Source organism: Gopherus flavomarginatus, chromosome 2 (assembly GCF_025201925.1).
Source record: "Gopherus flavomarginatus isolate rGopFla2 chromosome 2, rGopFla2.mat.asm, whole genome shotgun sequence".
NCBI classification, from domain to species: domain Eukaryota; kingdom Metazoa; phylum Chordata; order Testudines; family Testudinidae; genus Gopherus; species Gopherus flavomarginatus.
The window spans coordinates 121481757-121505122 of record NC_066618.1 but is presented as its reverse complement, the minus strand read 5'-3'; the positions used below and the strand labels follow the sequence as shown (position 1 = coordinate 121505122).

At 43.7% G+C, this 23366-nt stretch overlaps 1 protein-coding gene across 5 annotated transcripts in view; it reads left to right on the top strand.

Annotated features, from left to right (window-relative positions):
- Positions 1-525: 525 nt before the first annotated feature.
- The window catches only part of CTNNAL1 (catenin alpha like 1), a 156206-nt gene continuing 133365 nt past the window's right edge, over positions 526-23366 (top strand). The window contains exon 1 of one of the 5 annotated variants that reach the window (XM_050938181.1): positions 526-708. In XM_050938181.1, coding sequence (XP_050794138.1) covers positions 583-708 — 126 coding nt within the window. In that variant the 5' untranslated portion in view covers positions 526-582. Of the gene's footprint in view, positions 709-18816; positions 18885-23366 lie in introns of those variants that run through there. The other 4 variants (XM_050938179.1, XM_050938177.1, XM_050938178.1 and 1 more) reach the window with 4 other exon arrangements.

Below are 23366 nucleotides of genomic sequence, written 5' to 3'. Positions count from 1 at the left end.
GCTGCAGTGTCCTGAAGACTGGGAGTGCGGAAGGACCCCCACTCTGCCGCAGAATTGCCGCAGTCCGGGAGTGTGGAAGGACCCCCGCCTAGGGCGCCAAAAACCTTGGCGCCGCTCCTGCATGCGTGCAGCACGTGGAGGGGACGGTGGCAGTGTCCTGTTCCCAAATTATTCCAGCGCTAGGAGCAGGAGTGCGGGGTCTGGGGGGGACGGGCCGATAGCTATGACTGGCTTGGTTTTCCAGGGGCTAATGTAGGCAAATGTGCGGAGGCGCTGGCTGGCAGCCGCGGCGCGCCTGTGTGTGGGCAGCTCTAGCCGGCGCGGGAGAGCCCGCCAGGCCGCGGGGACTTGCCACTCGCGGGGCTGCGGCCCGGGGCGAGGGCAGGTGTTCGCGGTCCGGCTCCGGGCCAGTCCCGCTAGGGGGCGATGTGCGCACTCGGCGCGGCTCCTGCCCGGCCCCCGACGCGGGCCGGGGGGGCGGGGCTCGGGGCGTGCTCCGGGGCCGTGGCGGTGTCGGCGGGAGACTAGCGCGCTGCGCGGCGGGGGAGGCGCCGCGGGGCCGGTCCGGCTGCGGCTCCCGCCATGGCCACATCGCCGTGCAGCAGCAGCGGCGTCTCCTCCGCGTGGTCGGCGGGGCTGGGCGCGGAGGCGGCGCTGGAGATCCGCACGCGCTCGGTGGAGCAGACCCTGGTCCCGCTGGTGTCGCAGGTAGAAATCCCGGCTCCGGGGTCGGGCGGGTTCCCCCGCGGCCCAGAGAAGTTTGTGCGAGCGGCTCCGCGGCTCGTGTGCCCGGGCGGGAGGGGACTGCGGTGCCCCCGGCTCGGGCTCCAGGGAAGCGGGGCCGGCCCGCGGCTGCTCGGGCACATCCCCGCGCTGCTTTCCCGCCGCGCCCTGGGCATGGGGCGCAGGCTGCGGCCGGGCCACTCTCCCCGGCCCCCGGGGTCCGTAACTTCCCCGCTCGCCCTTGGCGGCGCCCGGGCCCCCACTGCGTGCCCGGGCTGGGCTCCACCTGCCCCCCGCCACAGAGCGGAACGGGCGGGCTCCAGGGGGGCGGCAGGGCTGGCGAGGGGTTGCCGAGGCTCACGTGCAGTTGTGAACCTGAGCTTGTGCCCTGCGTGCGTGCGGTGTGGCGGGTTACATAAGGGCTGCGCGAAGCCGCAGCGTTGCACATAGAGGTTCAGTTCTGTCAGGCTGGAACCGTGAAGTTGTCAAAGTCAGGATGCGCGGGGAGCATCCATTTAGGCTGCATGTGCAACGTGCATAACCAGCTAGACTGTGAAAGATGTAACCTCATGCAACTGCGCATATAGCGGAGCAATTAGTGTGGCTTTGGAAGCGGTACTGTTTCAGTTAGCTGGTGTCTTTGTGTTCAAACGTCCAACCGTGGCACCTGAACATGCTGAACAAACACGCTGTTTGTAATGCTGCTGAGAGTTGGATTAACTTCAGCGAAATTATTCATGGTAGTAAGCACCAGGCTCAGTAGTAAGTGCTTGCGTGCTGTGACCTTTAATGTTGCCTAAATGTGTGTTCTCATCACATCCAAGATAGCACTTAGCAACTATGTTTTTAAAAGGTAGGTGAAGTCAACATGCTCACTGTGTACAGTGCTATCTATGTGTCGAAAATAAATCTTGGCTTTGTAGACTTGATGATTGGTGGATATGGAGTGAGTTTGAGGGGCTTTTTATGCACTGTTTATAGGTCCACAGTATGTGAAAATAACTTTCAGGAAAATCAGTAACTTCTGCCAAGTATGGGTCTTAAGAGCTTTGATAACTTAGAAAATTTAGAATAGATTTATTGTGTACATCAAAATTATTTTGAAAAGTTGTATGGAATAATGGACATGAGTAAGAACTGGGAATGCTGTAGTTGTTCAGTCTTCATACTAAACTTTACTACTGTATTCAATGTACTTGCTTTTAAAATGGAACTTTTTAGCCAGAACAACATTTGCTTAACTCTAGTTTGGAAGTAGTAGTATTTTGATGAAATATCTAATGCTTGAAAGAGAAAATGTCAATGAGAGAAATACAGTGATTGCAAGTTATAACTTTCTAATCAGATAATGCCGCTGTAATAAAAAATATTAAATGCTTGATTTAAAGTTAGTTTTAGGAAAGATCTGAGGGTAGGGAGAGAAGAAATCCCTTGAAACAGCTTGCTTACTAAACAACTTACTAAAGCCATGAAGCTTGGCACCTGTTAATTCCCAGTTTGGATGGGCTACACTAGCATAAAGTGGTGTTTAAACAAGTTTAGCTTAATATGGTAACATACTGAAGTAAACTAGTGTAAGTCCCCATTTTGCATTCCTGTAGCCAGCTTACACGGAGTTTGCACTGGGGTACCTACAGAGAAATATTTGCATCAGTGCAAAGGCCCTGTCTATGTTAACTGTGACCTGTTAGTTTAGTCTAATATCCTTAAATACCGAAGTGGGATAGAAAGTAAAGTTCAGTGGAGTTTCTACTTTTGAGCGCTTTTTCGGAAGTGTGGGGTATGTTGACTATTCAGGTGGGGGGGGGGGGAAGGAGCGGGTGGATAGCTAATAAAATCACCAGTTTGCCTACAAATTTGATTCTGCATTAAAAATTGACTTTTAAATTTGGAGCTGATGTGTATGAGTACACGCAGAAATTTTTTCTTCTCTAATACACTTTAAATTAGAAGAATTTGGCTTACTCTCAGAGCACTCAATACCATGAAGGTGCCACTACCTCAAGGCAAGTAGAGATTTTTTTCTTGGCAAGTGTGAGTGGCATTAACTTCTGTATAAATAGCATTGCATTTGTGCCTTATAGTTAAACTACACTTGGAAACTTTTGTGGCCAGATTTTCAGAAGTGTTCAGTGCATCCTCTCTGCTCCCCTCTCCCCAAAAATAATTCAGTGTGAGTTGCTGAGTGATGGGCACTCATGGAAATATAGCCGTTAATGTTTGCCTGATGTAAAGCCTTTTTTAACTCTAAATTAGATTGTTGCCATGAATGAGAATTCTATTCAGGTTCAGTCTCAGATAGCTCACTTGAGACCAGATTTGCTTATTAAACTTGCCTAGTAGAATTAAAAATCAGTGTTAAAGAGGGTACTCAGTCTACATATATTAAAAGAAAGTGTCAGGTACAGGTCTCACCAATTCACCATGTGTAAGTTTTCCATGTTAAGTATTAGGTTTTTACTCAAGGATTGTGACCTATGCTAGTTTAGAACAATTAATATTAACAGCAAATGTATGATTAGTTTTATACTTCTCTCATTAGTACATTAAATGTTCAGTAGAAGCATCAACACTTTGAAGTTTGTTTTTCTACAGAAGTTTTTCTATATGCAGAATACACTTGTAGAAACAAAGTGCATTTTCTTTTTAAGGTGTTCACTTTGTGGTACCCAGTTGGCATACAATATTGGCCATTAATTTTTTTTCCTCATATTTCTGTCTCTGTAAGGAAAAGAAAATCTTTTTTGATAGCATTTTTTTTTGGTTAATTTTGCACCAGTGAATGTGCTAAAGAACTTAAGATTCATATACCATGGGAGTTTTGTCACTTCTTTATTAGTTTTTAAAAGACTTTGGTCAGGTCAAATTATAGTTTAGAAAAAAAAATCCTTACGAGCGGCACAAGCATCCTGTAAGTACCATTTTTCAGAATTGCTTTATGTATTACTGCAGCAGAGAGAAACAAAAAGGAAACAGGCTATTGTCCGATCAGTTTAACTTTCAGATTTTCCTTCATTAAAGCCTTATTTAAACACAGGTTATACTGGTTTAACTGAATCAGTTTTTAAACCAGTGCAAAAGGTTGTGTAGACAATCTCTTCTTTTGTGTTAAACCTGTTCCTAATTGACTTGCGCTGTAAAATCGGGCCAATATTAATTTAGTATTTTAAGAGTCCACGTGACCTTTTGAACCTCTTAGACTAAAGTGATTTTTATTCATACCTTTATGTAATTGGTGGAATTTTGCATGAAAAGAACCCTAAGCATTGAAATGTTGCCAAGAGTGCAGAGGAATTCTTATTTGTTCAGATTAAACCAGTTGCCATTAGAATTAAAAAATATTTCTTAATGTCGTAAATAGTAAGCTTTTACAAAACTTACACACTTAATATCTTGCTTGACAGTGGCCTTTTAAAGTGTAGCAACTGGTTTTTATATTTTACTTTTTTATTTGTTTGCTAATCAAAACCTGACACAATAAATCTTCAGTTTTCACTGTGAGTATCGTTTTAAGTATATCCCTCAGGGTATGTCTACACTACCCACCGGATTGGCGGGTAGTGATCGATTTATCGGGGATTGATTTATTGTGTGTAGTGTAGACGCGATAAATCGATCCCTGATCACTCTTCCCATTGACTGCTGAACTCCAGCTCAGCAAGAGGCGGAAGCAAAGTCGACGGGAGAGCGGCAGCCGTCAATCCTGCTCTGTGAGGCTGCGAAGTAAGTGATTCTAAGTCGATCTAAGATATGTCGACTTCAGCTACGCTATTCTCGTAGCTGAAGTTGCGTATCTTAGATCGGTCCCCACCCAGTGTAGACCAGTCCTCAGACTTTCCTCCCTGCTATTCAGACCTCCATGCCCTAGGGAGTAAATTTCACATGATGGTATGGTGTACATCTTAGAGCAGACAATTTAGGAATGATGCTTTTAAAAGGAGATTGAAAAATTTACTACCTCAGGGCAAGTTGAAATTTTTCCTGGGCAAATGTTAACTTCTGCAGAAACAGAGGTACTTCTTCAAGTATGTGTCAGCATGGATCCCACTGTAGGTGCGTGTGCACCTCATGCATGAGATTAGATTTTTTTTCACTAGTAGTGTCTGTTGGAGGCATGTGTTCACCCAGTGCCTTATTGTGGTCTCTTGCAAAGGCCTAAAGCGTGGAGCACAGCTCTGCTCCTTCCTCAGTTCCCTTTTACCACCCGTGGCAGCAAGACTGAATTCAGCTTATATCTGACCCACTACTTTCTTCAGAGACCCTAAACCAGGCTTTTACAACTTATTTAGTGTGAAATCCTCACTTTTTTCTCATAAGACATTTACAAAAATTGTCTCTCCCCACTGTATGCCCCCTCTGTACAACAGTGGAATGAAGTGTGGCAGTTCATCCTAACTGCCACACCTCATGGCAGAGTGCAGTTCTTCAGGGTTCAAACCCTGCTCATCCTGTGATGGACTGATTCCCATCAAGGATGCACACAGACGATGCCTCTTCTGCCAATGAGACAGCCGCATCCTTTATAAGTCCTCTGTGGTGCAAGCCCTTCTGCAGATCCAGGGACATGTGGCGCAAGGTGCATTTACTTGAGCAATCCATGTGGGTTACTTCATAACAATCACCTTTGGATCTGACTAAAGTGAGGCTGGATTAAGCAGTGTCTGCCAGCGCTCCCTCCGAGCACTCTTCACTGGGATCTGGCAGGGGAAAGACAATGAAGAAGGCTCTGGCAGAATCAGCGATATTAATGCCAACCACTTCAGTGTTGTCAAAGTCCCTGGTTCATGAGACCTCTGTGCCAATAGCCTTGACATTGACAGTCCCAGCACTTGTAGTCCCAGTGCTGATGACGCCTTCTCCACTAATTGTACCAGTGCTGCAGGTAGCAAAGCCAGCAACTGCATCTGCTCATAAACAGGACACTGACTTGTGTAGTTAAATCAAGTATAGAAAGAGAACTCTGGAGAGAGGACATGGCAAATCTCTCCTCCAAGGGCTAAGCCCCTAAGCAGTTGGGCAGAATGAAAGACCCAGCACCCAGTAATGGAGTGCCTGTAATGGAGCCAAGCAAGAACTTCAGAAACGTTGTAGAGGCTTTCACATTTCTTCTAGAAATGTTCCCAGTGCTGGAGGCAGCTGGTATCAGATCTGATACTGGTCTCATACATTCATCAGCACTGCCCTGTTCCTCCTTATTAACATCAGGTAGAAATCCCTGTCCCCCGCCATTGAGGAATGAACAGAGGCTCCCCAATACCCTCCTTGAGATCACAGTGCTGTCCCAACTGGTGTGGGAGTGACATTGGGCTGTTCCTTCTCAGCCAGGCCATTACTCATTTGGTTTGCCCCCTTGACCTTACTGGGTACCCTCCTCTCATGTGTGGAGGAGCAGATCACCCTACTGCATGTCTTTTTTTAAAAACAAAAAATCTTGCTCCCTGGCCAAGCCACTCATACTGGAGCTGCAAATGAGCCCAAAGGAAGAGGAGAAAGTAGAGACAGCAGCAACCTTTGTCTCCTCCCCAAAAATCCTCTTCTTTGCAAGACAAAGCAGTAACACTAGCACCTGCCCTGGTGACAGATGATTTTAAAGCCTTCCAGGACCCCCTCTCTCACAATGTAGGGAATCTGGGCTTTGAACTACATTCATGCAGGAGAAGTTTCATTAGCTCTTAGAATTAACCATTGTCATCAGGTGGATATCAAAGATCCCTTTGGCCAGAATCGCTCTCTTTATTAACAAAGGATTGGAAACCCTGCCTTCCACCTCCTAGCATGCGGCGAAGTTATCAGGCACTACAAAAGATTTTGAACACTTATACACCCATCTTAACCCAGATTCCTTTGTTGTATCTGCAGCGCAAGAGACACTGAAATCCACTAAAGGCACACCTATGGAGAAGGACCCCAAGAAGTTAAATCTATTTGGGCAAAAGGCATGTTCGTCAGTCTCACTGTGGCTTCGGATTGCAAATTGTCAACTACAATTACCCTTGAGGGAGAGTGTTACTGCCTTTCAGAAATCCTGCAGGATTGCAGGGATGAAATGAAAGATCACCAGGAAGGAGCAGACAGTCATGAGTATATTGCTACAGGTGACCAGGGCTATCATCTGATACAGCTACAGGGTGGATGGCCATAGCCATCGCTAAGAGATGAGTCTCCAGGCATCAGGCATACCACACAAAGTACAGGCCACTGTAGAGGACTTGCCTTTTTTGGGGACTGGAACTCTTAACCAGAGGAAAGATAAAGCACTCCATTGCCACAAGGGCTACCTTAAGGTCCCTGAGGATTTACATACCGGCTGTCTACAGGAAGCTTTACAAGAATTGACCCCAACAAAGGCAGAGGACACCTTATTCCCATGGTTAACAGCAACAAACTAAGCCTAGTTACTCTGCGGGATGCCCATCTTCCACTCCTTGACCAACATGGCACTTTCTGTGGCAGCAGATTTGATGGGTGTTTTGGGATCCACAACAGTGTCAGCCAGAAGCTGGGAGCTGCCTTGCCCTGTTCCACAGGGTCTGGGTGACTGTCACAGCCAATTAATAGGCATTAGACATTGTTCTTCAAGCCTGTCCTGTACAGTTCTGTTCACTACGCCTACCGTATAGCCCTTGCCTGTCCCTTTTCAGGATCCCTCTCAACAGGACCCTCTTGCAATGATGCCACTTCTGTTTGTTTCAGTTTGAGACCTGTAAAAATGTTATCCCCGGAGAATAAGTGAAGAGGCTTCTAATCCCCCTTATCTGAAGAATGAGGGTTTATTGTCTTATCCTAGATCAGTGTTTCCCAAACTTGGGACGCCGCTTGTGTAGGGAAAGCCCCTGGCGGGCTGGGCTGGTTTGTTTACCTGCCGCGTCCACAGGTCCGGCCGATCGCGGCTCCCACTGGCCGTGGTTCGCTGCTCTGGGCCAGTGGGAGCTACTGGAAGTGGCAGCCAGCACGTCCCTCGGCCCGCACCGCTTCCAGCAGCTCCCATTGGCCTGGAGCAGCAAACCGCAGCCAGTGGGAGCCACGATCGGCCGAACCTGCGGACGCAATAGGTAAACAACCCGGCCCGCCAGGGGCTTTCCCTAAACAAGCAGTGTCCCAAGTTTGGGAAACACTGTCCTAGATGGAATACTGAGTAAATGCATGTCACTTCAGATTAAGGATAGTAATTTAACCTCCATTGTTCTGTTTCTGCATGCTCAAGACTGGTTTGTGGCTCTTGACTTACGGGATGTGTACTTCCACATACTGTACACCCACAAGAAGTACTTAACAATTTGCAATACAAAGTTCATGGAGGATGGGTCTATCAATGACTATTAACGAGGATGGGCGCAGGGATGGTGCCCCTAACCTGTTTGCCAGAAGCTGGGAATGGATGATAGGGTGTGGATCACTTGATGATTACCTGTTTTTTCATTTCCTCTGGGGCACCTGGCCCTGGCCACTGTTGGAAGACAGGATACTGGGCTAGATGGACCTTTGGTCTGACCCAGTATTTCCATTCTTAGGTTCTTTATTCATTTTCTGGCAGGAAGAGAGCCAGAGGAATATAGCTGGGTGGATAAAAATCAGTTTTTTAAAAAAATAAGGTTTTTTGAATTTTTCTTATTCTTAAAAAAACTATTTGAAATGGACAACCTATGTTAAGGACTAGATTTACTGTATTCTATTACGATTATTTAAATAAAAATATTAAACAGTACATGTTTGCTGCTGAAGTTTGAAAGTTGAACCACTGAACTGGTGGAAGTTACTAGCTAACCACCTGAAGCCAGAGCTTTTTGAAGTACTAAACCAGTTTTTGACTGAAGTAGTCTCTTCCGCAGATGCGGAGAGAATATTTTCTTCTTTTCAGTTTATTCAACTAGTTCAGTTTAATGACTAATTCATTCAAGGTTAAGAAACCAATTAAGAGTTGAAGCAGGAAAGCTTTTTTTCCTTTTCCAATGTATGAATAAAAACCAGGTATGAGAGGATGAGACCCACTAGTTCTAAAATCTTCTAAGACATGCTGACTAAAAACAATCATTAGTTTTAATTTGTTAGCTACAGCTAATAGTTCCTTTGTATAATCAGTTTTAAATGGAAAATGTTTTGATATACTTTTTACGTATTCAGCTCACAAAGTAGGTTCAACTTAAAAGCAGTCTTTATTTTTTTATTTATGCATCTTTAACTCCAGTGCCCATCTACAGAGCTTGACACAAAGGAGAAATACTAATTTGTTCATTTTCTAATATTAAAAAATAAAAATTAGTAGTCTAAATACATGGTAAGCTGTTTAGTTGCTTAAATAAATGCATATTGATACAGCGTATTCTTCTGGTTATGACAAAAAGTACCAAATTTAGTGTAAAGGCTATGTTTAGTTGCAAATCAACATAACATAATGATTATTATACAATAAATATCAACCTTTTTTTAGGACTATAACTGAAAAGTACAAATGCAAAACAAGAATAAAAGCAATTATTTAAATCAAAGTTTCCTGCTTGCTGATTTATATAATGATTAAATTGATGTGTGATGGGGGCGCTCTTCCCATGCTAAGCTCTAAGGGGTTAATAGAGCACTAGGGAGGCTGTGTAGAGGCAGCCAATCAGGACCCAGCAGACCCATTTAAGAAGAGCTGCAGGACAGAGCAGCTTCAGTAGCTGCCTGGAGCTTGAGGAGGGAATGTCAGGCTCCTAGCAGGAGGAAGGATTGCCAGCACCCTTTAGAGAACAGGGCTGCTAGTAGCGATTGGGGGGAAGCTAAAGACTGCTCTTGGGTGGCTGCAGGAATTCGCAGGCTGAGACTCTGAGGCAAGAGTAAAGAGAATGCTGGGTAGCCTGGGGGACGTGGCCCAGGGAAATGAACTGAAGAGTCTGAGGGGATGTAGCACGTAGTGGCCGTATACAGGGTCCCTGGGCCAAGACCTAGAGTAGTGGGCGGGCTCGGTTCCTCCCAGCCACTGATGAAGTGGCCAAAATATTGGCTGCAGTTGCCACTGAGGGAAATGGTGGGTCAATGGACTGCTGTTCCCCCAGAAGGGGGGAGAACAGTGTGACACAGCCGAAGGGTCCTGGAAGTGACATGGGTCATGGCACAGAAGTGATGACAGCAAAACACCACCAGAAAACAGTGCACTGGCTAGCAGAGCTAATTCCTGGGATAGCCAGCAGGAGGCACTGCAGTGGTGAGTTGTATCATGTCACATGATGATTTACGTTAATCTACCCTGGAACACAGCAACATCTTTAATGTTTTTGAAAGATGTTGTGACAGGGTCTGCTTACCCTGCACTAGCCCAGACAGGGTTAAGCCCATGGTATTGACAGTGGAAGTCCTGCCTCCCTGGCAAGACTGGGCATGTGCCAAGTGCTCTAGTAGTATAAAGGGAGGGAGAGCAGCTCATTCTGGGCTGGAAGCCACAGGGGAAGGACCTGCCTGGGAAGCTCCTGCGGCGGGCCAGCCACAGCCTCTGACTACACCAGGAAGTGAAGCTGTCCACGGCCCGCCTGCACCCTGGCGACTGGAGGAAACCCTGGACATGACTTGCCCTGTGAGCACAGAGGACCTGACATCTCGTGAGGAAACCCCAACACAGACTCTGGTAGGAAGGGACCCAGGCAGGATGACGGTGGTACCCGAGGAAACTCAGCGTGTTTCGGTAGGACACTCCTCCATCCCCCCTGCTGAGTCAGTGGCAAGCTGCTACGCCATTGTTAGGGCCCTTGGTCGGGGCTCGGTGGAGTCAGGTGGGCCCGGGCCAGCCTACTGGGGCTGCCACACCCCAGAAGGGGTGCCCCAATGCTACAGACTCTGGCCACTAGGCCATGCTGCCCTGTGCCGAAGGGCAGTGCTATGGACTCTGGCCACTAGGCCATGCTGCCCTGACCCTAAGGGCATGGACCTTCACAGATGTGTTTTTTGCCTTCAACTTCTTTTTAAATTTTGCATGTGAAAAAAATGTTTTGTCATGTTTCAGCATGTGACCCTCCTGTTCATGTAGCAGTCAGTGAAAACTTCTAGTGGATTTTTCAGATATGAGGCCTAATCCAAAGCTTGCTCAAGTAAGACCATATCTGCATTAGCAAGCTTACAGTGGCACAGCTGTGCCACTGTTAGACTGCTTCTGTAGCTGTTCCATGCCAACAGAAGAGAGCTCTTCCGTCAACCTAATAAATAAACAATAAAACCACCTCCATGAGCAGCAGTAGCTATGTCAGCAGAGAAGAGCTCTCCTGCTGACATGGCGCTATGCACACTGCCACTTATGTTGCTTAGGGGTTGTTGTCACTCAGGGGTGTGAAAAACAACCACCCCAAGTGACATAAGTGTTGGTGTAGACATGACCTAAGATGGAATCTTTCAGTTAATCAGCCTTTGGGTCAGGCCCACACTGAAGTTAGTTGGTGGGGTTGAGGTTGCCCATTATATAGAGCAGTGGTTCTTGACCCGTGGGCTGCATGTGCCCCAAATAACACACAGCTACGACCCAGCCATGTGCTAAAAACAAATCAAAATTTGCTCTCTGGTCTGGTAGGGGGCTGGGGCTGGGGCTGCCTGAGGGGGAGACAGCATCAGGCAGCCTTGCTGGAGCACTCCTTCCAGCAGCAGGCCAGTGAGTGCTGCAGGGTGCGGGAAAGTAAGTCTTTGGGGAGGTTTGTGAGGGAAGGAGGTCTGGGCAGAATAGGCACATGAACTAGGGATTTGCTGGGGTACTGAAGCACCTCCAGTTTTTATGTGGGGCTCTGCTCCTGGCCTCGTGCCTGGGGTCATAGCTGCTGGCCCTGTGCCCAGGGCTCTGCTCCTGGCCTTGTAGCAGAGGTCCTGGCCTGAGGCGGCCCAGCCTGGAGCTCTGCTCCTTGCCCCACTCTGTGGAGGAGTCTCTGAGCAGGGGGCACCGGGCATAGAAGTGTGTATGGAGTTTTAGCAGGTGGTTCTCAACCTGTGGCCCACAATGATAAATAGGTTGATGACCACAGATACAGAGAATTTGATCTGCTTGTACTGTCATATCACACATTTCATTGTTCAAATGATCAGTGAAGACATTTTGGATGAAGCAAGTCAGAATTCATAAGCATCTTTGTGACTCAACAGATTACAGAAAAAAACAACCTGCTGATGTTTGTACATCTGAAGGTAAAATTTAAGACATTTTAAGTAACATTGCATAAATAGAAATTAAATATGCATAGCTTGCTGTAGCAACATTTGGAAGAGCAATTTCATGGTTTGAGGAATTCCTGAGCAGCTTGAATTTTAACTAATTGCAAATTGTGGATTGCTGGTTTTAGAACTGGCTCACATATCAGGGCTGAAATCTCAAATGAGATAGGTTTGCTGGTGATTGTGTTGTGTTGGCCTGTGGACTTATGTTTTGAATATGCTGCTCCTCCTACAGATCAAGATGTTTATCAAAGCTTGCTAAAACTCTTTACTCTGAAGGATTTAGAAAATCTGGATTCTCACATCCTGTCCCTGTAGCTAAAACCTTGTCCACATTCTGGTCATCTTCCATCTTGGTAGCCATACTATTCCTTCTTCCTCAGGCTTGTTGATAGCTATTTCACTCCCTTCAAGTCTTTTCAAAGTGTAGCTGCTAAAATCTTCCTCTTGCATTTACCAAAAAGCGTTATTCACTTCTTGAGTATCTCCATTGGCTCCCTTGTCTCCCTAACATTGTTTAAATTTCTCATTCTTGTGATCAGTGCCATGCTTGGTTCCACCCCTCCCTACATCTTGGACCTTGCTTCATATTGTATTTTCCCCAGCCACACTTGCTCCAATAACAAAGAAAGCCTTGATGACCCTTCTGTGTCCTTCCACTGTGCATAAGGTACAGGATGTAGAATATTACAGAAAATACGCCATTACATAAATCAGTGGTGGTCTCATCTGGAATATTTTGTGCGGCGCTAGTCACTCTATCACAAAAAATATTGCAGAACTAGAGTGAGTTAAGAGAAGGATTGACAAGAATAACTAGAGGCATGTAAAAGTTCCTATAAAAAGTAGGTTTGTTTATCTTAGAAAGATGAATAAGGGGGCACACAATAAAAGTATTTAAAATAAGAAATGTATAGAGTAACTAGATTAGGAGCTTCGGTTTTTCTGATTTCATAATGTACATGGAAAGAGGACATTTGGTGAAATTTAAAAGGTGGCAAATTTGAAATTGATAAGATTAAATACTTCGACACAGAACATGTCTTTAGACAGTGGAACTCTTTGCCACAAGACATTTTTGAGACTAAGAATTTAGCAAGTTTTTTTAATTGTTACTTTATATGGAGAACTGACTTTGGAAAGCGTATTGCTTTAGGGCTTAAGCTGATCTCTGTTAGAGATCTGGATGAGATCTAATGTGGAAGGCATATTATCCCACATCCACCTAATAACATCTAACTCTTGTAGGGTACTTTTCATCAGTAGATCTCAGAAGTGCTTTGAAAAGGAGGTAAGTCCTGTTTTATAGATGGGGAAGCTAGGGTGCAGAGCTGAAGTTGAGACTTCAGGCCAGTGCCAGATCCAGGAAGAAGGCACAGATCTCCTGAGTCCCAGTTCAGTACTCTAACCACAAGACTACACTGTCTTGCAAGGCTTCTTGCACTTTTCTCTTAAACATCTGGAAATGGCCACAATTGGAGTCAAGATACTGGACAAAGTGGACTTGCAGGTCTGATCTTACGTTTTTGTGTGGTGTGTGCGGGTTTTTTTTTTTGGTAACCTTTCATGTTGCTGCCTTTCAAGTGGCACTCAATCTTAGTCCACCAAGCCTCCTCTGTCCTCATTTAGTTTGTTATTGTGGCAATAAGCAATGATAGGAAAAGGAGTAGTTTTTTTTGAAAGGTGACTATAATAGGACCACAAAGTGTATATAATTGTAAGTAGCTGAGTTAACTTATCTCCCCCCACCCCCTTATTTTACTACCTTCCCCTCTCTGTTGTTGCATTTACTTGTCCTTTCAGACTATAATAAGATTGTAAACTCCTTGGTCAGAGTATGTCATTAATTTTATAAACCCACAAAAAGGCAGTCAGCAGGCTTGTATTTCGCATGTGTATTTGTGATCCACCGTTTAAAAACATGATAGTATCAATTTTTGTCTTGATGTGCAGTTTTTTTAATGCAGTAGAAAATGTTCCCTTTGGTGGCTTTGAGCTGTTAATGTAACTAGTCACAGTAGATTAACAAAAGGTGTCCACAGTAAAATGTTTGCTATTTTAGAAGTATAACTTCTCAGATTTAAAATGAGTGAACCAAGTTAGAAATGAAGCATATAGGGCTGAATTGCCATGCCTCTTATTCAGCTACACAGTTGAAATAAGTTCAGCCAAGTAAAGGCTCAGATTAGCTCCTGAGACTTTATACAATCAAGCAGTCTAGGATTATGGAGGAGTCTTGACTCTAGCCATAACTATTTGTTGTCCACAGTAGCTGGCTAGATGCACTTGGGAGAATAAACTGCTCCATGAAAAGGGGTGAAGTTGCTTAATCCACCCAGCCAGGAGGGATTCATTTAAATAACCAATTTTTATCATGATTTAAATCAGCAAGCAAGAAACCTTGATTTAAATAATCAATTTTAATCTTGTTTTGCATTTGTACTTTTCAGTTATTTTCCTAAAGAGAGGTTGAATCTCATTGATAGGTATCATTTGGTATTACTTTTGACTCTCTGGGAGGGCACACAATAGCTATATACATTTATTTAAGCAGTTGTACTGCTTAACATATATTTACTGAGGTTCTTAACGTGCTTTTTTATTATGTTAAAAATGGTGAATATTTATTTCTTAATTTTTTTTTACTTGTTTGATTTCCATCCAGTTTGATACAGGCTAGTTAAAATGCACAAGCAGCATTGTAAAATGTTTTAGTGAAATAGACATATCTTAAACTTATGAGTATCCAGCACGTTGATCAGTCAGTTTGAAATGCAAAACATGTTCTTATTAAACAAGGAAATAGTATCTGTAGTGAATTGAACTAATTTTTGGTCCATGTCCTTGAAGATTTTAAAACGACTGTATGTTATGCTCTTGCACCTCATTTTTATTTGTGGATTCGAAGTGGGAACATACACTTTTCTGCTTGTTCAGCTCCCCATCAGTCTCAGCTTTCAGTGAAGTAGTCATTTAACTGAACTAGTTGAATAAACTGAAATGAAGAAAATACTGTGTCCTTACCTGCAGAAGAAACTATTGTTGTCAAGCACTGGTATATTACTTCAGCAAACTCGTTACAAGTTTTTAACCAGGTCAGTGGTTTGACTTTCTTTAAAACTTCAGCTGTAAACATGAACTGTTTGAATACTTATTTAATTTAAACAGTTAAAAGTTTAGGCCTTACCCTAAGCTGTTATAATTTCAAAATGATTTATTTTTAAACTGAAAAGTTTAATTTTAAGTGATTTTTAAAAAATAAATTGGTTTTTGTCCAGCACAACAAGGGAGACTAGGGGAAGAATTGTGACTTGTTCTCCATTGTGTTTCCTGGGTGGTGCATATGTGTCTCACCTGTTACTCAGGCCAGAAAGTAATTTACAATGTAGCCCTCAATGATTGAACAATTACATTAAAACATTGAGGGGAAAATGAATAAGGAATTTCAGTAAATGAAAACACATTGTGCTCCAGGACCTCTAATTTCAATTTAGAAAGTTTAAGTGCAAGTTTTTTGTGCCTTATCAGTAAGCAATATCAGTAGTGATATAGCAGCATGAAATGGGAATCAGATAATTAATAAAATTATTCCATTAGATCCAAAACACAGAACAATGGAACAGTTATAATTTTTGGAGACTTTATTTCAGTAAAGTTTTTGGTGATAATAGATTTGATTTTGAGTGTTGTGCTTGACTTTACTAAATAGTGTCTGTGCTTTTCATACCATACTGCTAAAATTTATTTTCTAATAATACATTGCAACAAACAATATTATAAGTCACTGGAAGAAGACAAATTAAATTTATATTGATTTTAGGTGAAACCAGTTGCCCTCTGCCAGCAGAATCTAGTTATAAATATTTCAGATTAAATTCATTCCTGTGATCTGACTAATGGCTCAGTAGAGCTTGTTAAATTTAATATTTCCTGTAGAAACATCATGTAGCAGGATGAGGGTCTTTTGATTGCATGCCCAGGGAAAATGGGCACTGTCTTTCTATTGAGTATCTGAAAAATACATTCGACTAGTTCATGTTTTCTCACTATGTTTCGCGGTATTAACAGATGGTTTTAGGCAGCCTAGGCACTGAGATCTCAAAAGATGGAATTATATGAACGTGTTATTACAGACAGCATTAATTAGTTCATTAAAACAAAACTTCTTTAGGAAAAAATGAGCCTTTGCTTTTTGCATAGGTTTGTTTTGTTACTATTAATACTGTCAAGGCTAATTCCCCACTCTGGCATTTCAAGTGCAGAAGATGGGGGCCCGCAAGGATTCTAAAGATTAATACTGGCCACTCCAGGCTTGTATTAAACTCCCAAGGTTACAGCTTTTCTATGACTTTGGATTGGTAGATGCTGCTACCACCCAAAAGCAGAACCCCTTTGAGAGCCCAGGAAGGTACAGTTTGGAATTCCTTCCTATGGGGTACCTTCAAGCCCTTTCACCCCCCTCCTCCCCCAGGGAAGAGCTGAGAGAAGGGAGTGAAGAAGGAGGGGGGGAAATGGAAATCAGCTGTTGCCACCAGCTAATTAAACAACACGTGCACAAACCTTTTAAAACACAAAAATCCAATTATCAGAGGGGTAACCGTGTTAGTCTGGATCTGTAAAAGCAGCAAAGAATCCTGTGGAACCTTATAGACTAACAGACGTTTTGGAGCATGAGCTTTCGTGGATGCATCTGACGAAGTGGGTATTCATCCACAAAAGCTCATGCTCCAAAACGTCTGTTAGACTATAAGGTGCCACAGAATTCTTTGCTGCTTTTAAAAATCCAATTCTGTTCTTAAAAAAGGTAAATTTTATTAATAAAAAAGAAAATACATCTGGGAACTCAGGCTATTGCTAGATTTTTAAAAGAGCAATTAAAGAGTTAAGCACCAAGAATAGCTTTCTTGAGGTCCAGCTTAAAGTTTAGAAGCAAAACAAAAGCACTTGGGGTTAGCACAGCAGAATCCACAAGTCATAATGAAATAAAAGGAATAAACCTAATCACATCTTCCTAAACGTTTCCTGATCTACTTACATATCTGGGGTTTTAAATGAGTAGTTTCTAGGTATGATACTGCTGATTTTTTTCATACATGGCCTAAGCTTCTTACAGCATAACTGCTGTCCTGTTCACCTCTCCCGGGAGAACAACAACAGACAGACAAAAGGGGAGTCTTTCCATTTTACAAAATTCTAGCCTTCCCATTGGCTTTCTTAGCTAGGTGCCCACTCACTTCCTTTGCACTACCTATGCATAGCATTGAGACTTCTTAACCATTTACAGGTAGAGCAGTTAGAGAACAGCTACTAACAGGGACTTTATAGCTGCTGGCTGGCTGGCTGTCCATAAAAGGAAGCTCTCCTTCCTCCCTTCACCCCCTCCCCTTTATCACAAATACACTGATGGTTTATTTTCTTATTCAGTAAGGGCTACATTTTGTCACTCTTACTCATTATTAGGGCTGTGGATTTGTCTTGGCATTATTTTGATCAGTAATGGAGCAGTCACAGAAGTTCTGTGATTTTTGGTTTTAAACAAATATGCTGAGATAAATGAGGAGGAGGAGGGGGCGCCAAAGAAATGCTGGAGAGTGAGTCTGTCTTGCACTCCACCCCGCAGCTGTTACGCCTATAGTTTCTGCCCCACGGGGGTGGATGTAGCTCCTTGTTCTAGACATTGCAACTTGGTACATGTGGTTGCAGTGTTGCCCAGGTTTGGGTTGGCTGCCCCAGTAAGCGCTGGCCAGGCCAAACCTGAGCAGCACTGCAACCCCATGCCCCACATTGCAATGCTCAGAGCCAGTAGCTGGGCCCAGCCTCCTAGGACAGGTGCCGTTGCTGGGGTGAGTTTATTAAAATCATGGACACAAAGATATCACAGACAAGTGTCAAAGTTAGACTCAGGACTCACAGTTTGTCAGACCACTCTGTTTTATTAGCACAGCGCTCTACTAAAAACACCCAGATAATATGAGCACCATGCAAGACACAAACTATCTTATTTATACAAATAAAAGGGCGAACACTTAACAAGATAACAAAGGAAGCAGAATCTAATAAGTTTACCTGGGCTAAGCATGCATATCTTATTTCCTTACTAACTATTACCGATCTTCTGTTAATGTTTCACCATTAGCACCTTTGTTTATGCCTAATGTTTCTTTTCCTGGCACCTGTATTTCAACATTTCTTATTTCTGCTTAAAGGTACATACATATTTCTTTAATCCATTCTTATTTTTACAATATAATTCATTCTACTTTCACACAAATCATGAACAAACAGGAAAATGACAATTTCAGTGACATCTCTCGCTGACAAACCTACAGCCTTATTCGTTGTCTGAGAAATACTTTACTCTCCAAATAGTCCTGTTGATTTAGTGGGGCTACTTTCAGATTAAGGTAGTACTCAGTGATAAAAAACGATGGCAGAATCTGACCTCAGATGTTTAGCTGTAGATCTGTTCCATCTCTATAAACTATAATGAGAATAAACAGCACTTTATTGTTTTTGAATGTAGAATAAATGATCAAATACACAGCTAATTAACATTTGTTAATATAAATTCTTTGAGGATTTCAGCAGCTGGTTATAGGGAGCAAATTTTGGTTTGTTTTTGTTTTCATGCCAAAAACCAAGCTGTATTTGGTGATCAAAATTATTTTGTGGTCAGTTTTCTCTCAAAGGATCATTAGACTTTTCTTCGTATAGCTGTGATAAATGAAGGGGGGTAGATCCCTTTTAAGGCCACCCAGCCAGTTAGCTATAAAGTCCCTCTTGGTGGCTGTTCTCTGTTTGTTTTACCTGTAAAGGGTTCACAAAGTTCCCCAGGTAAACGAAAAGGAGTGGGCACCTGACCAAAAGAGCCAATGGGAAGCTAGAACTTTTTTAAAATGGGGGCGTGGGGCAGGAACTTCCACTTTGTCTGTTGTTCTCTGGAGGAGGAGAGGCTGAGCAGCAATGCTATAAGCAGGAATGCTGTGTAAGGCTTGAACCAGGTATAAAAATTTATCTTCCATACCAAGAATAAATTATTGGACAGGAAATGTTTAAATAGACGCAATCAGGTTTATTTCTTTATTTTGCCTTGTGGATCTCCTCTCTGCTAACCCCAGATGCTTTTGTTTGCTTGTAACCTTTAAGCTGAACTCCCAATGAAGCTATTTTGGGTGCTTAATGTTTTGGAATTGCTCCTTTGAAATCTAGCAAAAGCCTATGTTCCAGATGTATTTTCTTCCTTTTTGTTTTTAATAAAATTTACCATTTTTAAGAACAGGATTGGATTTTTGGTGTCCTAACAGGTTTGTGCCTATGCTGTTTTTATTAGCTGGTGGCAACAGTTAATTTCCTTTGTTTTCTTTCTCAGCTCTTTCCCGGAGAGGGTGTGTGTGTGAAAGGGCTGCCCCACAGAGAGGGTACCTCACAGGGAGGAATTCGCAAGTGTTCCTTCCTGAGTCCAAGGAGTGGTGGTGTTTTTGTTGTTGTTTTTTTGTTTTTTGTTTTTGCATTTGTGTGGTGGCAGCCTTTCCCAAGCCAAGATCAGAGAAAATCTGTAACCTTGGGAGTTTAATACAAGCCTGGAGTGGCCAGTATTAATTTTTAGAATCCTTGCGGGCCCCCACCTTCTTCACTGAAAGTGTCAGAGCGGGGATTCAGCCTTGACAATAGTGCAGAATGAATGTTTTGTAGCAGTGTGAAAACTGAATGCACGTAGTAAGTGAAACTGTTAATCCTCCTGTTAGTCTATAAGGTGCCACAGGATTCTTTGCTGCTATTGAAAGATACTGGTTAAAGAAGGGGGGATGTAAGTTTATCATATATATTAGTACTCTTCTGTGGATCTGCAGCTGCTTCACAAAGGTAAGTATTGCCCAAAGTTTGCAAATGTTTGAAATAGAGTAAATGCAACACAGTGCATGGTTTCTCTTTGTAAGCAAAGTTTTGCATAATACTTCAGTATTGAATAGTGTCACATTGAAGAATTTTAAAAATACATTCTTTGCTTGAGATCAGATCCCATACAATTTTATTTTTAACTACCAATCTTTCATCAGCATGAGTCTATGAAAATGGTCATTGGGTTGGGCTAGAGAGAGATGGTCTTTGGATTTGGAGAGGTGGTTAACAGGTGGTTGGTCATAGCCCTAGCCTGAGGGTTAGGTGTATTTGTATTGTCACTTGTTTGTCAGGATCAGGATGGATGAAGTCAAGGGGAATTTAGGATGTTTTCTTACAGATAGCTGCTCTCTGGGACAACTAGATTACTAGTGTGTGATCACTTGTTTGACCTACAATCTTTATGCACCATAGGTTGCAAAGAATGAGTTATTTAGCCACAAACATATTTAATTATCTGGATATTTGCAATAGGGAATTATTCTTGATTGACCTCTGCACATTCCCATTCTTGGAATGTGCTGATGGTGAAATTTGGACCAGTGGCTCTTGCAAGTAGCATTTTCTATTGTAGCACTCTCGTATCCTCTGCCCTGGCATCCACAGATCTGACTGTTCAGAGGCTAGGGCCACAAAAGAGGGCATGATGTGTTTTTTGTTTTTTACAGGACTAATTTAGCTTCAGGGTGTGAAAATGCAGTTAAGCAAATAATATTTATGATGTCATGCTGTAATCTAGCCTAGTGTATTATGTAAACTTCAGATCATTGCTTGTGTTAAATGTACAGCTAAGTAGTGTTATTTTTATGGCCCTTCAGATAAATGATATTGGCTGTCATATTCTTGCTACAGTGTATGCAGTAAAAGGTTTTATAGACTTGAATGTTAAACATTGTGTGCATTCTGGCTAAAGGAGTCTTCATTAGGAAAGATGAGTAAATGTTGATCCTAGGTACTACCTGAGACTTAGAGAGATGTTATTTAAAGAGTGCAGTATTTGAAATTGATATGTTTTGTTTCTAAATGAATGAACTAGTCTCTCTTTAGTTACTGAGAAACTTGTCTCAAAAGCCCACATACTAAGGGTATGTCTACACTACAGGATTATTCTGATTTTACAGAAACTGATTTTTGGAAACAGATTGTATAAAGTCGAGTGCACGCGGCCACACTAAGCACATTAATTCAACGGTGTGCATCCATGTACCAAGGCTAGCATCGACTTCTGGAGCATTGCACTGTGGGTAGCTATACCATAGTTCCCGCAGTCTCCCCCGTCCATTGGAATTCTCGGTTGAGTTCCCAACGCCTGATGGGGCAAAAAAACATTGTTGCAGGTGGTTCTTTGTACAGCTTCACCCCTCCCTCTGTGAAAGCAATGGCAGACAACTGTTACATACTTTTTTTCCTGGGTGAACTGTGCAGACGCCATACCACAGCAAGCATGGAGCCCGCTCAGCTCAAGACAGCAGTCATGAACATTGTAAACACCTCGCGCATTCTCATGCAGTTTATGCTGAACCAGGACCTGAAAAACCAGTCGCGGAGGAGGTGGCTACGGCAGCGCGGCGATGAGAACAATGAGGACATGGACACAGAAATGTCTCAAACCGCGGGCCCTGGCTCTTTGGAGATCATGCTGTTAATGGGGCAGGTTCTAGCCGTGGAACGCCGATTTCGGGCCTGGGAAACAAGCGCAGACTGGTGGGACTGCATAGTGTTGCAGGTGTCGGAAGATTCCCAGCGGCTGCTAAACTTTCGCATGCGTAAGGGCACTTCCATGGAACTTTGTGACTTGCTTTCCCCTGCCCTGAAGCGCCAGAATACCAAAATGAAAGCAGCCCTCACAGTTGAGAAGCAAGTGGCGATAGCCCTCTGGAAGCTTGCAACGCCAGACAGCTGGCGGTCAGTCGGGAATCAATTTGGAGTGGGCAAATCTACTGTGGGGGCTGCTGTGATGTAAGCAGCCAAAGCAATCACTAAGATGCTGCTACGAAAGGTAACTCTGTGAAATGTGCAGGCCATAGTGAATGGCTTTGCTGCAATGGGATTCCCTAACTGTGGTGGGGCGATAGATGGAACCCATATCTGTATCTTGACACCAAAGCACCCAGTACGTAAACCGCAAGGGGTACTTTTCAGTGGTGCTGCAAGCTCTGGTGGATCACAAGGGACGTTTCACCAACATCAACATGGGATGGCCAGGAAGGGTTCATTACGCTCGCATCTTCAGGAACACTAATCTGTTTAAATAGCTGCAGCAAGGGATTTGCTTTCCAGACCAGAAAATAACAGATGGGGATGTTGAAATGCCTATAGTTATTCTTGGGGACCCAGCTTACCCCTTAATGCCATGGCTCATGAACCCATACACAGGCAGCCTGGACAGTAGTCAGGAGCTGTTCAACCACAGGCTGAGCAAGTGCAGAATGGTGGTAGAATGTGCATTTGGATGTTTAAAGGGACGCAGGTGCATGTTACTGACTCGCTCAGACCTCAGGCAAACCAGTATACCCATTGTTGTTCCTGCTTGCTGTGTGCTCCACAATTTCTGAGAGAGTAAAGGGGAGACATTTATGACGGGGTGGGAGGCTGAGGCAAATCACCTGGCCGCTGATTACGTGCAGCCAGACACCAGGGTGATTAGAAGAGCACACCAGGAAGCACTGCGCATCAGAGAAGCTTTGAAAACCAGTTTCATGACTGGCCAGGCTACGGTATGAAAGTTCTGTTTGTTCTTCCTTGGTGAAAACCCGCTCCCTTGATTGACTCATTCCCTGTAAGCAACCTATCCTCCCCGTTTGATCACAGCTTGCTTTTTAAGGAAATAAAGTCACTATCATATAAACCCCATGTTCTTTATTAATTGATTATAAAAAATGGGAGCGAGCTGACAAGGTAGCCTGGGTGGGATTTGGGAGAACGATAGGAGGGAAGGAAAAGGCCACTTCAAAATTTCAAAATGATGACAGCCTTTTGGTTGGGCTGTCCACTGGTGTGGAGTGGGCAGGTGCACAGAGCCTCCCTCCCTGCATTCTTACACGTCTGGGTGAGGAGGCTATGGAACTTGAGGAGGTGGGAGGGTGGTTACAGAGGGGCTGCAGCGGCACTCTGTGATCCTGCTGCTGTTCCTGAAGCTCCACTAGATGCTGGAGCATGTCAGTTTGATCATGCAGCAGCCCCAGTGTTGCATCTCGCCACCACTGATCTTCCTGCCGACACCTCTGATCTTCCTGCCGACACCTCTCTTCACGTTTGTCCCTCCTCTCTTCACGTTCACTGGCATCTTTCCTGTACATTGATACCGCATCCTTCCACTCATTCAGATTAGCTCTTTCATTCCGGGTCGATTCCATGATTTCAGAGAACATTTTGTCTCGCGTCCTTTTTTTCCGCCACCTTATCTGAGAGAGCCTTCGGGATGGAGGAGAGAGAGCTTGAAAAATGTGCATCTGTGGGAGGGAGGAAAAAAAAGGAGAGAAGTATTTAAAAAGATACATTTTACAGAACAATGCTTATACTCTTTCATGGTGAACAACACTATTCACATTACATAGCACGTGATTTCAGTACAAGGTTGCATT